General features: G+C 44.5%; 1 protein-coding gene across 36 annotated transcripts in view; it reads left to right on the top strand.

The window, feature by feature from the left end:
* RBFOX1 (RNA binding fox-1 homolog 1) overlaps nucleotides 1-21,251 on the top strand; it is a 1,882,478-nt gene extending 1,861,227 nt beyond the window's left edge. For 13 of the 36 annotated variants that reach the window (XM_057487615.1, XM_057487611.1, XM_057487613.1 and 10 more), the window contains 2 exons: nucleotides 16,878-16,953; nucleotides 18,486-21,251. In XM_057487615.1, the coding sequence (XP_057343598.1) occupies nucleotides 16,878-16,953; nucleotides 18,486-18,608 (199 nt within the window). In that variant the 3' untranslated portion in view covers nucleotides 18,609-21,251. The other 23 variants (XM_057487601.1, XM_057487602.1, XM_057487603.1 and 20 more) reach the window with 9 other exon arrangements.
* The last annotated feature ends 254 nt before the right edge of the window (nucleotides 21,252-21,505 follow it).

Raw genomic sequence — 21,505 nt, 5'->3', positions numbered from 1 at the left:
TCTCTGGTCATTTAGGGTAAATGATTTCACAGAGAGGATCATAGATGATCCATTTTATGGACTGTGTAAGATAGGTCATGTCTTAAGGGGAGAGGGGAAAAAACAAGTTATAAAAATGGCATAATATAGTGGACATAAACACCATCACGAAACCTGCACTTTAGAATTCTTAACCAAATCCCTCTGTTGGCCTGACGTGAGGTACCCCACACCAGGCTATTAGATGGCAGGCACTCCCATCTGTAGTACTTTACTAATCAACTGATGACAGCATAGCTTAGAGCGAGGGGGGGATCACGGAGGTTGACTCCACGGATTGATGAAGCTCTGTAGATAGGTTCGTTTCTGAGGTTAGGGTAACCTTCCTGGATGTAGTGGGAATGCTTGTGTGGATTTTTGAAAAATCAGTACAGAACTGATACATCCAAATGGCTACTATATTTTACAAACACTTTTCTAACTCCAGAGTCCATGGCATATTCTTCAAAATTTCACTATTGGGTGATCACTCTCTATGCATTGATGTAGATTTGATTTGATAGTCAGAAGACATCTGAGCCAACTCTTTTGAAAATAATGACTCATCAAGGGGGTAAAATCCCCTTGGTTCAAAAATTTGCTCAGGAATCATCAAGACACCGTGAAGGGAAAAAATCCAAATTTACATAGGTTACCAAAAAAAAAAAAAAAAGCCAACACAAAAAGGACAGAAAGAAGGAAGGAAATGGAGACGTGTTAGCTTCTCTTTTTTTGGAAGAGTTAGTACATCAAAAAGAAGAGTGCTGTGAATGACCATCATGTTTTCTAAAAATTCTGGTACAATTAAAGAAAAAGGTCTAACGCCTTTACAATCATAATTGTGTAGATTGCATCTTTGTAAGCGTTTCGTCGTCATTTGACCATCATTTTATATGTGCTGGTTGCCTCCCTTAGCTTTCCTCATACCTAGCAGCTGGACAGCTCCTTAGGGAACATGCAGGTGTGGGGCGCAAGGTAGCAGAGTTTTCTGGGGTTAGGGAGCAGGGATGGGATGTAGACCCCTAACTAATGGGCCCCCTCTTAGGGAGGTGGGTGACCACTCCGAAGAGACTGACGCTTTGGATTGACCAGGTCACCATTGTTGGTTATGGTAGGGCTCTTCGTGAGAACATCTGCTAAATAAAGGTCCTTCCGAGGGCGTGTTGGTTCTATCCAGGAATACCACCCCTGTAATGTGAGGTGTCCGTGTCTTACTACCCTTTGAGTAATAAGTCAAAGCTGAGCAAGTCAAAACAAATATTCAACCCATTCAACCCAAAGATCTTCATTTTCAGGGATATTAACTTACTGCTCCTCAACCTTCCTTGGAAATATGAAGTCAGATACTGTTTGGACTCCAAAAGTCTGCATCAGAGCCAAAAGATAGCAAAAATCCAAGGACGCTAACTTTTATTCTTTCAAGAGAGGTGATGAATGGACTTAGTTGTGACTCTTGTTATGTGGAAGAGAAACATAAACACCATTCTCAGAGCACGTGTAATTTTGTTTTGATTTCAGTGGTGTGGACATGACTAGAATTCTCAACTGAATGTTAAATTCCAGGGAATTTTCAAGTAGTAGATCAGTTGATATTCCAGGCTGTACCTCTTGCAACAGTAAAACTTTCTTAAGATGTTTTAAGAAATACCCAATCACCAGATAGTTTTTGAAGCATTGAAAATTTTGAACAAGACCCATCAAACTAAGACCAAAAAAAAAAAATGCATTTGTCTTGTTTTTTGGTGATTCGTGTACACAGTAAAATCTAACAAATGATAACTGGACACTGCTGTATGGCTGCTTCAGAGGCATGTAAGAACCTAACCATTCTTGTTCGGATATTTTTATAATCTGCCTGACACAGGCATCCTTATTTCTAGAGAAATAAACAATGCTTCTGTGGTAGAATGCATTACATTGTGGAAATGCCACAGCTGGAGAAACATCTTAAGAGAGTTTTATCATCTTTCTGGATTTTACCAAGCCAAAGTAAAATAGCATTTTCCATGTTTATTTTCTTTTAAATACTGTATCGTTAAAAATAATTTGGCAAGATAGGATTTATTTCAACAGATGAATTCTCTTACCTTCTTTATGAAGCTAGCCTAGTTTGGTGAGGAAATTAGTATCTATAACATGACACTAGGTAACATTCTCTTTTGAAATGACAATATTTCTTTTATTTTCCTTTTTAAAAAAAACTTTTGCTATTATTCTATAATATTAAGTCTGGAATTTTGTGATTTTTTTTCCCCTAGCTAGCTGCAGTACACTCTTCTTCCTAATAGATAGTCCATATAGTTTTAAAAATGTGATCACCATTTAGCATAGAAACCCAAAGAGAAGCAGTTTGAAATGCCCTCGTCTTAGAAACGTCTTACGACGTTTGGGTAACACATAGTATCACTACTCCCATGCAACAGCTGTACATGGTCCATATTCCAACATCACCATGATTTGGTTCACAAGGTCCCCCGCATGCCTGTTTCATGATCTTTTTAAACTCTACGTCCGAGATATACCCACACATTTCCTTGCAATATCCATGCAAATGCAGCTCCCTTCCCTCCCCTCATCCGAATACATCGAACCAATTGGCAGAGAGCACATTTCCCCCTGAGCGAGCAGTATTGTGAATTTTATCTTCTCTTCCAGAAATCAGTTCGTCTTCGTTGCAGCAGATGAAATTTCTTGTAACACCTCTGCAGGTAACAAACCTTGCTACTTCTTGATACATCCAGCCCAGCCCCAGTTTCCTTTTTTTTTTTTTCCTTCACATGCTGCAGTTGGTCACTCTAGAAAGTTTAGTTAAAAAAAGAAAATGAAGTCCTTATATCTTCGGAGTATAGCTGAAGCCTTTAGGCTCTGCTGTCAAAAAAGACGTTAGGCATTTTACTAATTTGGATATTGTATTCCCGGTTTTAATAATCCATAATCCAGAAAAGTGAGGCTGTGTTGAATGAAGCCTCAATACAATCTTATGCTATAAGCGGTGCTCTTATGTTAAGACACAAATAGGGCAGATTCGGGACACAGACGTGTGACTTCTATGTTTGTTGACATGTTCTACCTGGGTTCACACAGATTTATATGTGAATTCTCTGGGTTCTTTATGGAATGAATGGTATCTATTGTAGGCCCTAAAAGACTGAATCCATAAAGCTAAAGGCATTGGGGAATGTAGTGATCTTTGTCTTATAAAGAGGGAAATCTTCATTCTGTTAGTTAAAGAGCCTCTATTTCTTTTAAAACATATTATAAGTAGCAGTATTTGGAGAGACAAAGTCTTCCACTTTTGAAATCAGGGCCCTGGAAAATGGAAATTGCCTAAGTTGCATGATGTGCCCATCAAAATAATGCCTGCCTTTTTGCTTTGATGGGGTTCAGAAAGTCATATTTGGACTTCTCATTAGTATGGAATTACTTGATGAAATGTCAAGAGTTGAGTGCCTTAACTAACAACAGAGTTTTTAATTTTTAATTCTTTTTGCTTTTAGCCTAAATTGTGACCAAAACAATTACTAGATCTTACCACTGTGTTGCTTTTAGCCAAAAAGGGAGGGCTTATCAGCACACCCCCTTGTAGTTACATGTGCCATGACCTTCAGAAGCCTGCAGTAAACTGAGCCTCACCAGTAGTGCATCTGTTACCAATCACATTTTATCAACAGAGCAGTAAACAAAGGCTTATTGGCTAATGCTTCACTTCCCTCTTGGAGTCTTTGGGGAGAGTGAAGGAAAGGAGGAACCGAGAGCCCGGAACATGTCCCCAGCCCTCTCCATTCTAATAGTCGATATAGGAGGTCTCAAGATTTTTAATGGTTTAAAGTCTTACCCTGGGAATCCAAGAGATAGGCATGCTCATAATTTAAAACCATAGCTTACTCCATTTCTATATAACCTCTGCTATTTTCCCTCATCAACCCCTAATCTCATATATCTGTTTGTCCCCATGAGAGGTGGTGACCTCTATATACCTCACTAATGCCTACGAGTAGAAGACGGAGAGTTGCCCTGCTGGGTGTGACAGAGGAACATACGTGGGGTATGAGAGTCATTGAACATTTTCAAAACCCGGAGAGCAAAACATGCAGCCAAAGGGAGGGGACACTGCCTGGGTGGGGAGGAATGTTGGTTTAAAATGTTACTAGACATCATTCGTGGATATGCTGGCATTCCAGAATTTCTAGCTTCCCTGCTAAATTGTATGCATTTCCAGTGTGTCTTAGGAGATATTTTGACATCATAGATCCAACATTGCAAAGTGACAACCTAAAAAGTAGATACTGATTTTGTCCCGTGATATAACGAACCCTGCCTTGTAACGAGTGGTCCACATGCAATATTCCTTATTCCTAAAAAAGGGGCTGCAGATAATGAAAGTGTGCCTGAGCTAGAGTGTTCTCACCTCCCCTACCTGATTCAGGACGGCTGCTCAGTAAATTCTTAATGAATTGCTATTGATCACATTTCAGTTTGAGAGAGCTCCTGTTGCTCTGATGGCCATATTAATAATATGGTGTATGCTTCATAAGGTTCAATTTGAACTGTGAATTTTGAATCAAGCATGAAAAAGAAGACACCCACATCCATCAAATGTCAAATTCTCTCTCAGCCAATCCACCCTCCTCACAGAGCAAAAAAATGAAAACTCAGAACTGGTCGGTCAGCAAAGGCTGTGACTCCTGCTTTCCAAGAAGTCTTCCAGGACTTGATCTCCCACATGCTGGACAAATCTAGGGCACCCACATTCCAAACAGCACAACTGTCTGGAGCTCTCCTTAGGTTAAGCCTGCTAAATCCTGGTAGCTGCTGGATTTTGGTGATTGGCAAATGGCAACTTCTCTCTTTTTAAACAAAGAAAAGAAATCATCAGGATGCTTAAAATCTCAGTTTCATGGGTTCAGTGGGTTTTATAACTGAAATTCCCTTACGGATGTGATCGGCGTACACAGCTGCCTATAGGGGTAGAGCTGGCCGGACGATTTTGTCTGTGGCTCCAGGTAGAGGTGCTGAGATGGAAATGACCAAACACTAGGAACAGAAGCACGGAAGGATATTGCTTTGTGTCCCCAAAGGAAAAGTGGCAATGTGTACTTGGGTCTTCCGTAGAGGACGCCAGACAGTCTGCTTTTGTTAGCCACATGCAGGAGACATTTTTCATTTGCATATGTGGGTTATGAGACTGCTTATAAGGAAATTTCTATTTTTTTTTTTTTTTAACTCAAGGGCTCCTGCAGTGGGGCTAGTCATTTGGTGTTTATTTTGTTTGGGTTCCCCCAAAGCACATGAAAGACGCATGTTTACGTGGGTGTCACTGGAGACTGGCTTGTGACAGCAGGACTGGACCCCCACCATCTGAGGCATCCAACTTGAACACTCAGATAATTCTCATTCTGTAACATCGCCAACCTCTGATGAGTTGGTTTCTGCAAGAGATGGAAGAAGGGGCAAGATGCTCTTCCTCTCTGAGATGTGAGGTCTTCTGGCCAGTATGACTTCCTGGAGCTTTTCCAGGACTGGCCGGTGGTTGTAGACTGTGGCGCTCATGCAAGAATGGTAGTTGAAAAGCAATTGCTTATTTTGTCAGAGCAGCTGGAAATTCATTTCAGTTAATTAATACGTATTGAGTCGTTGCTCTGTATCTGCAACTGGCCTAAGTCCTGGGGACATAGCATTAAATAAGTTGGGAGGAGAGACTCTATTCTAGGGGAGACCAGACCCCAAACATGTAGATGAATAAGCATATAATAGCCGTGCATATAAAGTTATACAATAGCTATAACGAATCAAAAAGCAGAAGCAGAGGGGTGGGTAGAAAGTAGCACACAAGGCTACTTTAGATTCAGGAATCAGAGAAGGTCTTTCTGAAAGGGTGACATTCAAGCAGGGACCAGATTCAAGTAAGCCAGGTAAGTAACTGTGGAACTGGAAGCATTTCAGACTAGATAAGCAGCAAGTTCAAATGCCCTGTGGCTGATACTTGAGGTGTCCAGGCATAGCAGGATTGGCCCACAGTGGCCACACCATGCAAGTGCAGGAGAGAGTTTTAGGGATAATTTTGGGAAGATGGCCAGGGGTCAGAACAAATTAGGAGTTGGGGGCTACAGAAACCATTTGAAATTCTGTTCTACATGTGGTTAGGAAGTCCTCATTGGAAGGTCTGCTTTGACCTGACATTTTTTAAAAATGCTGAGTTAGACACTTTGTGGAGACTGGATTATGATACAGCAGAGCAGAAGGAAGTCTCTTACCCTGGGGAGTGTCAGCGGCCTGGGTTAGGACAGTGCTTTGGAAGAGCTGACAAGTGGTTCGTTTTGGGCTGTTTTGACGGGAGAGCATGTACGATAAGCTGGTGTGGGTTGGAAACTCACACGGTCCGGTTTGTACTACATGTCCTCACCCTCCCTCCTGCACCAAGGATGGATCAGTTATTTCCATGGTGTGCGAAGGCTTTTGTCACAGTGGAAAGGAAATCCTTCTTCCCTTCAGCAACTGTCCTTCACATGGGCTTTGCTGAATTCCTCAAGGGGTGGTAGTGACTTGTCATTTATTGGACAAACTGTGTGTACTAGCAAGTCTGAAAAATATTGTTTTTTGTGTGTGCATATATGTGCATGTGTGCATATATGTACGTATGTATACACATGTTCATATGATTTATTCTAACAGCTCAGTGAGGTAGATGTTACTATCATCATTTTGCAGGATAAGAAAAAAAATGCTCAGGCCCAGAGAGGTTTGGTAACTTGCCCAAAGTCACACTGTAGTGGGTCTGATGCCAAGGCTCTTTCCACTGAACCGCACTGCCCCCCATGTGCTCCTTTCATCTGGACCTTGGGATGCTGACTTTTTTCTCCAGATACAATTCTCCCACTTTCTGCAGCTGGCTGTCTTGCTCCTAGGAAATTAGTATTTGTGAGATGAGGGTGGAGTTGTTCAAATGTTCAGGGAACCCAAGGGAACTGAATGGTTCTCTACAGGGTTGCTGCCCTGGGAGTTTTCAATGTGGCCCACATGCCTTCTGCAGGTGCGTGTGCTGTGCTTGGGCCTTGGCGCCCGGACAGAGCAATGCAGGGAGCGGATGCCTTATCAGGGAGCTTTCTGCGTATCCAGAGAGAAAGAGGGTTAACAAGCACAGTGTGTTAGGTCAATTCTTCAAACATCTTTCTTCTGCTGAAAATCAGGGACTAAGCATCACCTAGGGGGACAGCCCATTCTTGCAACCTGCCAGACACTTTGAATGCATTATCTGGGCTGCAGAGCCCAGGTTCCCTGCTGCCCCTGTCCCAGGGAGCATGTGTGCATCTTGTGTTTTTAGGGAGGCTGGGTCTCCATCCGGCAGGAAGTCTGCCCCCTCCCCAGTGCCAGGTACCATCATGGTGGCATGGGAAGCCAAGCTGGGGACACACTCCCAGTGCTTCACGAGTCTCGGACATGACACGTGAGGTAAGGGTGGGGGTCTGCAGAAAAGCCTTGGCCCAAAGGAACAGATCTACAAAAGCTGTTGAAAGCATGCTTTGTGGGACAGGCTGCTGTGCACTTTATTAAGTAAATTTGGAAGCAATATTTGTCAAGTTGAGGGTCACAGAAGGGGTCACCATCCTTCTATCCATAACTAGCATACACACACACACACACATCCATGTGGCTGCACTAAGACTACAGATAATATTTAGAAGAAATTTCCAGATTCCCATTCCTCTAATTGATCCTTCAGCAGATTTCCTCTAATTGTCTTTCTTCATTCTGGTGATTTGATTATTCAGCAAAGGTGTCATGCAGCAAATTGATTTGTATTTAATTGGTCTGTTTCCAATTAAATGTGATGTGTATTAGATATAACAGGGGGTGTACAGGATGCTAAGAGAACTTCTAAACAAACAAAGGAACTAAAAATCATCATAGCATTTATGGAGCACCTACTGTGTACTAGGCATCATTCAAAGCTTGTTACATGCAGTAGCCCTACCCTATAAAAATACAATGTTTCTTATCAGTTTGCTTATGAAATTAGAGATATCTAGATAGCTCTGAATTAGCCTCAATGAAGGGGTGCAAAATCAGGGCAGAATTTGAAAAAGTAAAATAGAACAGCAGTTACCAAATATTAACATGCTTCAAAACCACGTGCAGAACTTATTACAAATGAGGATTCCACTTCCTCCTCCTCTCGCCATGCCCCAGAGATTCATATCCATCGGCCTGGAGACTTGTAAGAATCAATATTCTTACAAATACCCCCCCCCCACCCCAGCTAATTCTCACCGAGGAATCCTCAGATCACACTGTAGGAACCATGGAACTGATCAATCAATAATCTTTTCCCTTTCAATGATAAAGAGAACATAGGAAAGGTTTTTCTAGAGTCTGACTTGGCAGTATCGGGGCCAGTAACCACATTTGGCTGTGGAGCCCTTGAAATGGTCCAAACTGAGATGAGCTACACATGTAAAACACACACGACATTTCAAAACCTTACTGGAATAATGTAAGATATATTTTATTAATAATCTTTAAGTCGATTCCATGTGGACATGATAATATTTTAATAGGTCAGATTAGGTAAAAATGAATTTCCCCTGTTTCTTTTTACTTTTCTTAATGTTATATTATATTATAAAGTTTAAAAGGACATCTTTGGCTCATTACATTTCTGTCGAATGGTACCATTCACTCTAGAGCCATGTTTCATTCATTTAACTCAAATGAGTGTGGAAAGAGTTTGTGTGCCCCAAGACCTGGTCTGTTAGAAGTGAGGAGCATCACGTGCAATTAAAATATGCAACAGATAAGTAGGTGGTGTGCCCTGACTTTATGTTTTACTTTTGCCTCTGAGTGAAACTATTGTGCATGTGTATGTGTGTGTGCGTGTGTGTCTGTGTGTGTATGTGTTACAGAAGAACATGCCTGGGATACAGAGCCCAGAACCTACCTTCTTCTTTCCCTGCTAGTGAACCTGTCAGAGTCTTTGACCCACTTGCATGAGGTGAGGGGGATGCCAGTAGACAGGGCTTCAGATGGTCACTGCACTTCAGAGGCTCTGACACTTGCACTGCATCTGCCTGGGCTTTTCTGTAGTATTGCCACACAGATTAGAGAGGGGACCAGAGCTGCAGTCTTCTCAATCCTTGCACATCATCAATAACTAATGTACATTTGGTTGCTGACTAGTTGGTAACCGATAACCTCCCTACAGCCTCCTACAGCCTGTCTGCTTCCTTACCATCATCACTCATTGCCCGAGAAACTGGCTCAGAGAGGAGACGAACTCTCTGAGAGTTCTTAGCAAAGAGTTAGCAGAAGCAGGATTTGACTCTAGGAATTCCCACCCTGCAGCTTCTCAGCTACTGTTCCTCCCTGCTTCCCTGCAGGGGCATTGAAGGTCCATGAGGGCTACAGACACGGAACCCTCTTTGTGGTTCCCGCGGTGCATTAAACGGTGGCTGGGCTGCCATGTTGATTGCAAAGCATGGTGGGAAATTCTTAGCAATTTGGGTAGAACAGTAGTCAGGACCCAAAGAAGGTGAAACAGGCTCTCTAAGAGGAGGATGACCCTGAGTTTGGCCTTAGAGAGTGGGTCTTTCATTGGGAAGAGGAGGAACTGCATGGCCACAGCAGGACTTAACTGTCCCCTCTCAGAATCAAGGTTCCTATCTCAAACCTGCTCTGTTGGAACTCAGAATAGAAGAGGTTTTGCATTGCACTGAGAGGGCAGAGAACTGATGATCCCATCTGATTTATCACGGGTGGTGCGGTCTGGTTCTTACAGATTCTTCAGGTGTTGCATTTACACGTGTACTTATTCATACCCAGGTCAGATGTGTGACAGGCATCCATGCACAACAGCAAACGCGATGGCTTCCCATTTAGAAGCTAAAGAGCCCTGAAAGAGCTTTTCCTCCTATTTCTGAGAGGGAAAAAAATCATGAGGCTAAAAAAAATGGAGTAAGTGGTTGGTGAAGGTGATCGGTTCAGCTCCAGGCTGAGGAAGCGAGCAGCTGTAGGACTGAACTATGTCAGGGTCAAGTTGCAGTAACGCTAGATTGCTCATCTTGGAGAATTTCTTCCATTTCTACGGGTGTCCTTCTTGGAGGTTTTGCTGCATCTGCAGAGGTTTCATGGTGGTTTTGAGTTATGGAACAGGTACAGTTCCTCTACTATACGTATCTTGAGAAGCATTTAGCATAAAGCTTGGCCACCCTCATGGCCTATAAATGTCTAAGTCATTGCCTTATATTTTCACGGAGGCCCCCTGAGCAGCCGAGGTCTGAAGTTCCTCCCTAGAAGAGCAAACTGCAGCATCCTCTGGCTAAACCATCTCTCTTCAAACTCTTCCCCAAAACATTCAAGTAGTTCTCATCTTAATACTCTCAAGAGGACTTTGTCCCTGTTGCAGCAAACCGAGCTGTGTGTCCCGAGGTCCCTGGGAATCTTATTTCTTCCCATAGAGATGCAACAGCATGACTGGCCCCATGTCTCTCCATGGAGAATGGAGATTCATTCATTGTCCTTGCTGTGCATGACCCCTGGAAGATTTGCCCACATTCTTGGCTACTGTTTCCATTTTCATCCCCATACCTTCTCAAACTGGCACATGCTGTATTAGCCAGACTGCAAAGCCTGATAGCTATGGGTTCTATGGTTTGAAAAAGGAAGGTTTACCTCCTGAGCTTTCTGGGTGGGATCTGGTAGATGCTTATTTCAGCCAGGTGTCCTAAGCCAGGAACTGGAACGAGCTTCTGTGGGTTACCACACGCGGGGCTGTATTCCTTCATCCTTTGAAGTGGGGGGTTTTGTCTCCATCCTGAGCTCACAGAAACTTCACTAGCCAAGGGGACCAAGTCAGATTCTGCAGCTGCCAAATGACCACGGGCTTTGTCAGAGGCCTCTGCCTCTTTCAGCAGGCCTGTGGTGTCTTACTGGGTTCTGCTGCATTTTTCTTTAGGAATGAGTATAGAACGGGTGAGCTGCAGAGCATAAATGCCCACAGCACTCTGGCTGGGGAAGTGGATCGTTCTGCAGTGGAACCAGGGAAGGAACTAATGCAATGGCTGGAGCAAAGCTGAGGGACCGTGGCACCCACGTGCCCTCCTTCTGGTCTTTTCCTCATCTTCTTGATTGACACCTACTGTGGCTTTTTTCCTGCCACCGAGCATTTTCCCAAACACGAAGCACACTTGATCTGGGAAGTGTGCTCCACGTGCTTTCCCTCTGGATGAGGGGAAAGCAACAGCCGGGTGGTGAATGATCCTAGCAACAACAAGAACCAGAGGGTTTTCTTTAAAAAGCCATTTGGTTTTCATGTGGAAAAGCTCAAAACATGAGCGTGGTGAAATCGGATGCATATCTGGGTGGGTGAGGCTCACCTCTTCCTGGTGCAGGTTAGCTCCTCAGGTCTCCCTTCCCACCAGGTGCCTCAAATAACCCAGACGAGGGTGGGCCTTGTTGAGATCCAGCCCTCGGCTGACCCTCTGCAGGAAAGTAAAAGGGAACAGCCTTTCCAAGCCATTACTCTCCACGCAGCAGGCTGTTTATAGAGTTAGACCCACGGGGTGTTAGCAGTCTGTTTGTACACTGTGTGATGAGTGTGTGGCTAGCATGGATTCATGTCCCCAAATATCTCACAGGCTGTATCCTAGGTGCAGTTAGGAGGGCACTGCAGCCCTGCAGGCATTGCAGACACAGAAGTTCACTTCCCCTGATCCCCAGGGAGCAATCCTAGGTTGAATGCATACTCCACCACACTCCTCTGTGTGGTGGGGGCACACGCCTTTGCACCTTCCTGCAACAGTTGGGCTGTCTAGGAGATCTGCACCCCCCCCACTGTGACCTTCATCTGAGAGCTGAACATATTTTATACATCTTTCTGCCCCACAGGGATTCCCTCAGCTATCTCTGGGACAAGAGGCATGGGGACATGATGCTAAAGAAAGAATAAAAGGTCCAGGAGGCACAATGGCTTTTAATCAAAATATAGAGTGAAATGAATGACAGTGTTCTCACTATGTTCCTATAAGAACATCATTTCGCCAACACAACTCTAGGTATTCCCCTAGCAGCCAGCTTATTTCAACAAGATTTAGAAGGTGTTAATAATAAGTAATATTTGCTTCTCTTGGCAGAGTTGTCCAAACACTTTAAGAAGCCACAGGTGTATATTCCCCATTCAACAGGCAGCATACGCATTCATTTTTACTCCAACACAACAGTAAGCTCGGATGCAGCCATTTAAACTACGCGTGTAACTCATCAGCTAGGCCTCGACTACAGGGGCACCTGTACATTGTACAGCTGCAAGGGATCGTATTAGCAGAATCTTCAGGTTGCCTCTACAGGCCAAACGTCTAGGGAGGAGTGAGAACACGACCTGGGAAATTCCCCAGAAGCACCTTTAATCACAGTATCATATCATAGTGATCATAGTATTAGCCCTAGCATCAGTATCCTAATCTCCTCTATCTGTAGACTGCTTTAAAATGTGTCTGGTTTCTCCCCATGCGCTTTATCTGCGAATTAGGCAGGGCTCAGATGCCATACCATTATACTAACAAGGAAAGCGGGACTCACAGTGATCTGCCTGAGTCATCGAGTTAAGGACATGGCCGAGGCCCGTCTTGAGCTTGAGTCTCCTTGCCCCCAACCCTGTGCCCTCCCCAGGGCCGTGGGCCACCTCCTGGTTTGACTTTGTTGCTAAGGTCAAAGAGGATGAGGGTCTCGTGATGGCTACAAGCTGTGGCGAACTAGCCAGCAGAGCAGTTATCTTTCATTTCTTTGGTTTTCCCCTAAAGTGTTTTGACGAATTTTGTGGCCACATGGCCAGTGTTTTGTGAACTCCCCTGGGCAGTGTGAAATCACACACTCTGTATTTCCAGAGTCTGCCCAACCTATCTAAGTGTCTTGAAGGGTCTTGGCTGTCTTTGTGAGCAGCAGATAGAATCTTCAGAAAGCATATCCGGGAGAATCTTTGCGCTGACAGAGCCTCATGCTGAGCACCGTGCCTCCCCAGGCCCCCGTCTCCTCTTCTCTCCTCCCTCCGGCCACAGCGCTGTCATGGCGGCACTGGCCTGGGCCCTTGTTCGCTTGCACCATGGCCAGTGGTGTTCCAGGCACTGGCGATCAAAAGGCAAACAACCTTAAGACTCCTGCCCTAGCCCCCCACCCCGGGGCTGACATGCCAGGAAGGGGCGAGGTGAACCACCAGACAGAGACGTCAGTGAGCAAAATCACTAAAGATGTGCTAGGTTATGTGAAGGGCTGGGATGGAGTTGGCAAGTGTGCTTAAGGAAGAATGATGGAGAAAGGACAGAAGCATCTCTCTGGGGAGGTGACCCTTGATCTGGAACACGTAGAAAGCAGTTCGGGGGAGGGTGGGCATGTTTCAAGGCCGCGAGGTGAATGGGTTTGCAGTGTCCGGGGAGCTGTGAGGAGAGCGGGGGGCCTGGAGCACAGGAGGCGAGGGCTGGAAGGGAGGAAGGTGGGACTGGAAGGGGGCTGGGACAACCTGCAAGGTTTGGGTTTTATTCCAAGATCAGTGAGAAACCACTGGAGGCGGTTAAGCAGGGAAGTGATGTGATTAGATTTACATAGATGATTTATATGTAGGTAGATAATAGACATGGATACAGATTTGATAGATATGGACCTAGATGGCTGGTGGTTTGAAGAGGCGAGAAGAGAACCCAGAGACAGAATTGAAGGCTGCTGTTGACTTGGTTCCACTGAAATACCGGCGGCTTATGTGAGGATGGAAATAGCGTGAGTGGAGTGACATGGACGCGTGTCGGGTTTCATCTGTAATTCCTGATAGACAGGATGTGGGGACACAGAGAGCATCGTGGCCTGCTAGCGCTGCTGTCCCCTTGGGCTGGGGATGGGTGGCATGGAGGGCGATAAACATGGCAGTTCTAGGACACTTTACCATCATTCCCGTTGACGGGTTGGGCATTGGCGTGCCTCCCGTGGGCTGTGCTTAGCCAGCTCTGAGAACGTGCGGTCACCGATGTGCCTGGCGTAGCTGCTGCAAGAGGAAGGCTCAGTCCTCATCTTCCTAATGACCTTCTGTCTAAATCCGGGTATCACGCAAGGGTCTGTTTAGGAATTAGCATTTGAAAAGAAGCCTCCTTGCTTTCAGTTTGAGCTGACATGGTCCCTTTTCCTCTGTGGAAATGCAATTTATTAATCATAATCAAACCATCGGATTCTGAAGGTAGAGGTCACCCGGAGGAGAAAAGGAGCCTGCTCGTGTATGAGGAACAGTTCATGCTGCTGCATTTTTCTTCTGCCTTGGGAGAGAAAACTGCCAGGTTGTTACCTGGGGTTTTCCACAAAGGCGGAAGTTCTGCCCAGTGTTAGAGACAAATAAGAATTTATCAATAAAGTACGTGGAAGGAAAGGGCGGCAGCCACGTCTTCATTGAATACATTCAGTCTGCCAATAATGTTGTCTCCCAGAAGAGAAAAGTTTTGCCACCATAAAAACCATTCCCAAAATTTAAAGGACTTAATTTCTCTAAATTTGCGTCTCCATACTCACGTCAAAGGAGCACCATTAAAGGGACGCTCTGACATCTTTTCCTACATTCCCAAGGATTTTCAGTTTCCCCTTGCAGCTTCTGTCCCATTCATACAACCAGATTTTCTCTAGACCCATGACAGGCTTTATTTCCTCATGAAATGGAAATCAAAGCTGTGCATCTCGCCCTCTTACCTCTGTTGGTGTCTACTTCTAGTTACGTGGGCAGAGGCTCAATTTTTATGAGTCCATGCGGATAGGATTTCTTCAAAACCTTCACCAGTCTTTTTGTTTGCACACACTCTCTGTCTGGGACTTACATTAGTTTTGCCTCCAAGAGATAGGGAAAGTCTTGGATGGAAGGCCGTTTGGTGGTGCCCAACCACTGAAGGGTGTCCCAAAGAGGGAAGAGAAAATGGGAGTTCTCTGTCATTTCACCGAGAGAGTCACCTCAGAACAGAAACATCCACTCGCATCACTGCTTTTGAGGATGCTGAAAGCCTCATCTAGATTATTTGAGCTCAGTGCCCTTGAAACGGGCAAGGCGCGTTCAGGAGGAGGTTCACATGTCCCGGGAGAACTTGGTATAATCAACGTTTTTCTCCATTTGAAGTCCAACTAAGAGTTAGAAGGTCTGTACCCTGGCTTCCGTCCACATCCTCCCTGGCTCCATGGAGTGAGCGACCATATCAGACCCGTCTGGTACATTCTCACCAACCCACTAGGAGAAAGAAGCTAGGAAAGAAAATGGGGAGGAGAGGAATAAAATACATGTAAGTGAGACTCCAGGGGACGGGAGGTGAGCATAAGGATGACAGGACACACAACCTGTTCCTTCCTGCTTTGCTCCTTCATTCTTTAAAGGGAAGTCCAAGAGTCAAAAGCTACAGATAATGGACATTTATCCCATGTAATGGTTGGCACACCCATCCCCACCCCAGCTGTGCTGTTCCCTTCTTCAGAGAATTATCCTCTGCCAAAGAGTGTCACTTCAACTCAGAAGTTATCCTCAGGGAAGCCCACAGCTAATACTTACCTTACACGAGCATTGAAAAGCCAACCCACCTGCTTCTAGGCGGGATTGTCTCTGGAGTGCAGCTGGCGGGATCAGACTGAAGCTAGTCTCCAGCTCAGACCACACCCAGGCCTCTCTTTGTACCCATGCTCTGACCCACTTGCTCCTCTCTCCTTCTCTTGAAAGCACTTCCACAAACTGCATGCTCCAGAATCTGTGTTTCAGGCCAGGCTGTGCCTCCGGACAACCTAACCTAACCCACATGTCAACCTTGCTCATTACCAAAAAAGCAATGTTCAGCCTCCAAGAAGATATCTGTCAGGTCGTTCAAGGAAAGGTGCTTGACGCCATGGAAAGAGCATGCACGTTGCCCTGAGAGATTCAAGGATCAGCTCTGACTCTTTAGCTCTGCAGCTTGGGCAAGGGACTTAACCTCCCTGAGCCTAATGTCTGACTTGTTCATTGTTGAGTTTGAGACACATAGTAGGCATCCAATGAATCAGGCCTCCATCTCGTCTTCGTTTTTGTTCTAAAGCCTGTGGAAGTCATGACAGTGGAGGGAGGAGGATGGTAGAGAGAGAGAAATGCTCAAAGGTGAAGATATGTCATCAAGAAATAGTGTTTGAATGTATCCCTTCCAAGAGCCTGGCCAGAGATGGATGAGATAGAAGTTCTGGGGTGATCGGCTCAAAATCAAGTCAGGCTCTCATTATTGAGTCGGGGGAAGGTTCCACAAACCCTTCAAGGATTCTTCTGTTTGAATTCCTTTGTGCTTTCCATACTAAGATGCTGGGTCTCTTCACCCTTTTTGATGCCCCTTGTCTCACTTGACTGGTGATAGCTCAATTAGGAGAAGAGGACCATCTCTCTTGAGTATAACATGTCCTTTGTGGGTACTGGGCTTCTTATAACCACTTTCAGGTTGTTTGTTCTATCTGCCTCTGTCTCCAGGTAGCTACCTGAGCAATAGAGAAATGTTCTATGAGAGAGAGAAGGGAACAAAAAAATGTGTATCTATCTATCTATCTATCTATCTATCTATCTATCTATCTATCTATCTATCTATCTATCTATATCTATCTATCTATCTATCTATCTATCTATCTATCTATCTATCAATCTCGCTAGCAACGTGAATGTTAATGGACGGAATAATGGGCTGTGCACAGATGGACTTTTCTCATGTCATGTGGCGGGTTGAATGTATTCCTTCTTTCTGAAGAGGAGCAGGGCCCCTCCACACTGTCTTGGTATTTGGTGTTTGATGGTTGTTATCATGACTTTGTGATTGCACATCACGGATTCATCCTCACCTCTGCTTGCCTTTCAGTTACGGACGAGTTTATGCTGCCGACCCCTACCACCACACACTTGCTCCAGCCCCCACCTACAGCGTTGGTGCCATGGTGAGTGCCACCGGTTCCTCCTCTTCCTCACTTCCTCCTGCCTTCCCGCCCTTCCCCCAGCTGGGACCTTAGTGTGGGGTGACGGTTGACGTCCTCTCACTTTCCCTTAATTGAATTTGTCTCTTGTGCTAACAGCAGCTAAAATGCCACATTAATCCTCCCAGTAAACTTGATAAATGTCTTAATTTCTTGGCAATGTAGTGCATGTAAGTTATTATATTTCTAATTTTGCAAGTCTCACCTAGCAGAGCACTTACCTTAATGGAATAATTAGTCATTTTGATAATTAAATCCATCACTAACGGAATGCAGTGTCAATGCAGAACTTTTTTTTTTCTTTTTTTTTTCCCTCCCTTGCTGCTCATTCACATAGCCCCAAGGTTCCAGCCCCAGCACAGACTTCAGAGGAGCTAAGCTGCACACTTCCAGGCCTCTGCTGTCAGGCAGCTGAGAATCTGACTGCCTCTCCTCCCCTATTACAATTCATGTTTAAAGTTATAGTCGCCCAGGAAAGAAAATAGAGAGAGGGGCACGCTTTGTGTGTGTGCCTAGTACATAAGGAATTAGAGGGAATCATCTGGGTTTGGGGGTTGTCTTTTGTTTTGGGGGCTCTGGGTTTTTGTTTTGGGAGGGGTGGGGGGGAGGGCAAAAGTGGGAGGTGGGGGTGGGGTGAATTTGCCTGTACTTGTTCAAACTTCTATGCACTAGAACTCTTGAGTACAGTAAGACGTGCCCATCACGTGAGAGCGTATGCAATCGTTACAAAGCTTTTAGCATGCAGTTTTCTGCTTGGGATCAAGAATATCAGTCCTTATCCTAAAAATTAGCCCCCATAGGCATTCAGTTGAATGGCCAATACTTTCAGGCAAAGGAAATAGTTAAGTGCCACCTCATAGCCATGTAAAGCCATGGCCAGACAATTCACTGGAACTTGGTCACAGAAATTCAGCCACGATTTGGAAACACATTATTTTGCACAAGCTCCATTACATCAAGCAATTCATCTGTATAGCAAATTCCATACAGATTGCTGAGCCGAGTCAAGTCAGCAATCGATTTAAATTCTCATCCTGATTCTGCATCCAACTACTCTGCTTCAACACCTCGTCCACTTGCGGCGTGTGTTGGAGAAGAGAGTTGCATCACTACATTCAGTAAGTTGCCCACATTCAACCCCTCGCACGTAGACTGACTTTGGTGTTCTGACGCGGCGTAGTGTTAATGAATCAGACAAGCGCCCAGAACGAGGCAGTGCAGATCCTTCAGTTGTCCAGCCTGTATCAGAGCGCTTTTAGCTAAGAGGACTGGCCGAGGGAATTTGGTTGTACAGGGATTTTCCTTGTAAGGAGCTGTTGGGGGAGGTCCGGACTGGCCCTTGTCTTTAGTTCTCCAAGGATGGCCTGGGATGGGTAGGGGGTGCCTCCGTTTTGATTGCTTTTGAGTGTCTATTTTTCACCTTAGTCTTTTTTGATGATCCCCGTGTTGCAAAAGGAAAATGTAAAAAACACACCCCTCAAATTGCTTTGTTTCAGAATGCTTTTGCACCCTTGACTGATGCCAAGACTAGGAGCCATGCTGATGATGTGGGTCTCGTTCTTTCTTCATTGCAGGCTAGTATATACCGAGGGGGATACAACCGTTTCGCTCCATACTAAATGACAAAACCCATTAAAACCTTCCAATGTGGGGAGAAAGGAAGCTTTCCGAGGCCTGGGTATCGCAATACATGCAGTAGTGCATCATTTTAGCCACTCTAAACAATTAAAAAGAGGGGGAAAAAAAAAATTACATTTTTTATCTTATACCTCAGATATTTTGTTCTGTGTATTTTAATATTGTGGGTCTTTCATTTCTGAAGGTTTCGTAGTTCGGTCGCCGGCTGTAGGAGTTTTTGTGGTTGACCTAGAGAGATGCTCGCTATGAAATAAAAACTGGTTTAGGGCTGTGGCTAGAGTGCTAACTCATGTCAAATGAATCACCTGTGCCGACTGTTAAGCTACTGGGGTTATCCGCTGTTTGGGAAGAGCTCAAGTGACGACAGTAGTCATTTTTTTCTGCATCTGCATTATTTTGTTTTACAAAAGGGGGAAGGGCAGGAGGGATGCGCACGGATTTGGCCGAGAAAGAAAAAGCAGATGGTAACCGATGAATCTAAACGACCCACTGCACCAACAATCATATATCCGCGGTTCTAAGTTACTCACTGGCAGTTCAGGCCAAAGGTTGCGGGGTTCAGGGGGGCTGGGTGGCCGCCCGTAGCACGTAATCATCCAAGTTGAACAAAGCTGTGCAAACGCACCCTTTAAACCATTCCGCCCGGCAGTATTCAGCTTCTTAACCAGCCGCTAGTTATTCAGGCAAAAAACTGCTAGTTAGGCCATCAAACAAGCATTCTTTTTATATTTCTTCCAGTATAATAAATTATTGATATCATTGCTGACTTTTATATTATGGGAGGGAAAAAAAATAATAATAACATTAATAAAAAGGTGATTAAAAAGCACTGTTTCTATTTTTTTCTTTTTTTCCAAAAAAAAGAAAGTAATAAAAACTTAAATTCTTTGTACCAGTTAAAAAAAAAAAATGTATAAAATTTACATCTGTGCAGTGGAGTTAAGTTCTAGAAACAGTCTCTGAAGCTTTAGTTTTAGCCTAGTTGAAAACCTGTTAGAGACAGATGTATAATTTTTATGGAATTACATGATAATCATATTCGGATTTATAGAAGCATTTTACAAGTATTGCAATCGTTGAGTAGAGATAATCACGGTATTTTCATCCGCTTGGTACTTTTTGAAACATGACTGTGTTGTGTGAGCAATCTGCAATTTTTCAGTCCGTGAGAGCCTGCCCTCCTAATTCTCCCCGGATCCCAGGGATTATTTCGAACCAGTATCTTTAGTTCTGTCTCCAAGGCCCAGGACACTTGTCAGAAGGAAACAAAAGAGGAGGTGCACCCACTCCGACCCCAAAGAACAAAGTCCCCCCCCCCGCCCCCACCTCGGAAGCAGGGCCAGAGTGACACAGCCGAAAAATTGCAGTTTGTCTGAACTTCTTCTGTTTGAACTCTTTCCACGTTGTCCTGTTTACAAGTTAACCTACGTTGGGGTATCTGTCGCGGGTCTTCCTGTTTTTGTATTTAAATAAAGAAACGGCAGCCAGCCGCCCCCAGTAGTCCTGCTGCTATAGTTAGACCTCTATGTGTGCAGTGCGGGCTCTGTGGCACACACTTTAGTACGTGATCCGCTCACCGCCGTGGGCCTGCCAATCCGCTGTAACAACTCTGCTTCCAAACAAAACCAAACAAAACTTTAAAAAAAAAAAAAAAAGTGTCTCTGTGGTCCAGCTTTCTCTCGTCATCTTACGTGCATGCAAGTAAGATCAGTTGGATAATTAAACCATCAATAAAGTTTCACCAGATTTGAAAACCAAGTTTCTGTAGCTTCGGTATCTAAGACAGATGATCATTATCTAGAAAGGGAAGGGGGAAAACCCGCCTAGCAGCCAAAAGCCTAAAAAAAAAGTTCTTTTCACTGGAATGACGTGGGTGGGGAAGGGGTGGGGTGGAGGGGGTGTTTTATCGCATCACTAAGACGTTCTCATCCCCCCCCCCAACCCACCTGAAAACGATGTTCTGGCAATGGATGCCTGGTTGACGTTTTTTTTAAAGAAAACAACTTCTTAAAACGTTAAGGCATCCTGCCCCAGAGGCCAGAACGGTAGAAAGAACAGGGGGGCTTGGGAGAACAAATAGCTTTCTCCCGACTGCCTTGGATCTCAAAATCCAGATTTTGCATTGTATTTGAAATCAGAAACATAGATTTCTTACCGTGTTGGTTCAAGTAAAATTAATTTGCAGTTTTGATTTTCATCAATGAGCTGTACTTTTCCCCCATGATTGTATGTAGTTTTAATAAAATCATTTAGAGCAAGTGGGTGCCAAATGATGTTGCCGAATCTTTGTCTAGGCACTCTTCCAAGATGCCAATAAGTCATTTTAAAAATGTATGTCAGAGATGTAAACAAACATTTTGGATTTTTTTAAGACAGTATTTATTTGGAATGTTTTCATTTATCTAAATAACTATTGCTATTATGAATTATGGAAAAAAAAAGATTAATATCATGTGTGGCATATAGTGACTTCTTAACACACACATCATGCAATCGCAAACCCAGAAAATGTGTATATCTGTCTTTAGAAATTAGTGTTTATATCACTTACAGTGGTTTGTGAATAAAGAAAACTGGTTTGTAATATCAAAAAATAAAAGCTTAGTCTGAAAAGGTCCACGTGAGCTGGTGTCCTGAGTGTTTTTGCTTCGGTGCGGTTCCTCGGAGGGAGGCTTCGTTCTGCACATCTGGGGTTGCTCTTGCACCCGCCAGGGAGGGCATGGGTGGGCGCGGCCCAGCTGAGCCATGGGGTGACCCGGTGGAGCCCCAGGCCACCCACAGGGGCCCTGCCTGGCCGGCTCAGAGGGCTGCCCTTTCTCGTTCCCCTATTCCAAACAAGTCAGTGGAACAAACCATGGACGTTTAAGAGCGAATTGAA

Source organism: Manis pentadactyla, chromosome 10 (assembly GCF_030020395.1).
Source record: "Manis pentadactyla isolate mManPen7 chromosome 10, mManPen7.hap1, whole genome shotgun sequence".
Classification (NCBI taxonomy): Eukaryota; Metazoa; Chordata; class Mammalia; order Pholidota; family Manidae; genus Manis; species Manis pentadactyla.
Note: the sequence above shows the minus strand (reverse complement) of the source record. Positions and strands in the feature narration are given on the sequence as shown.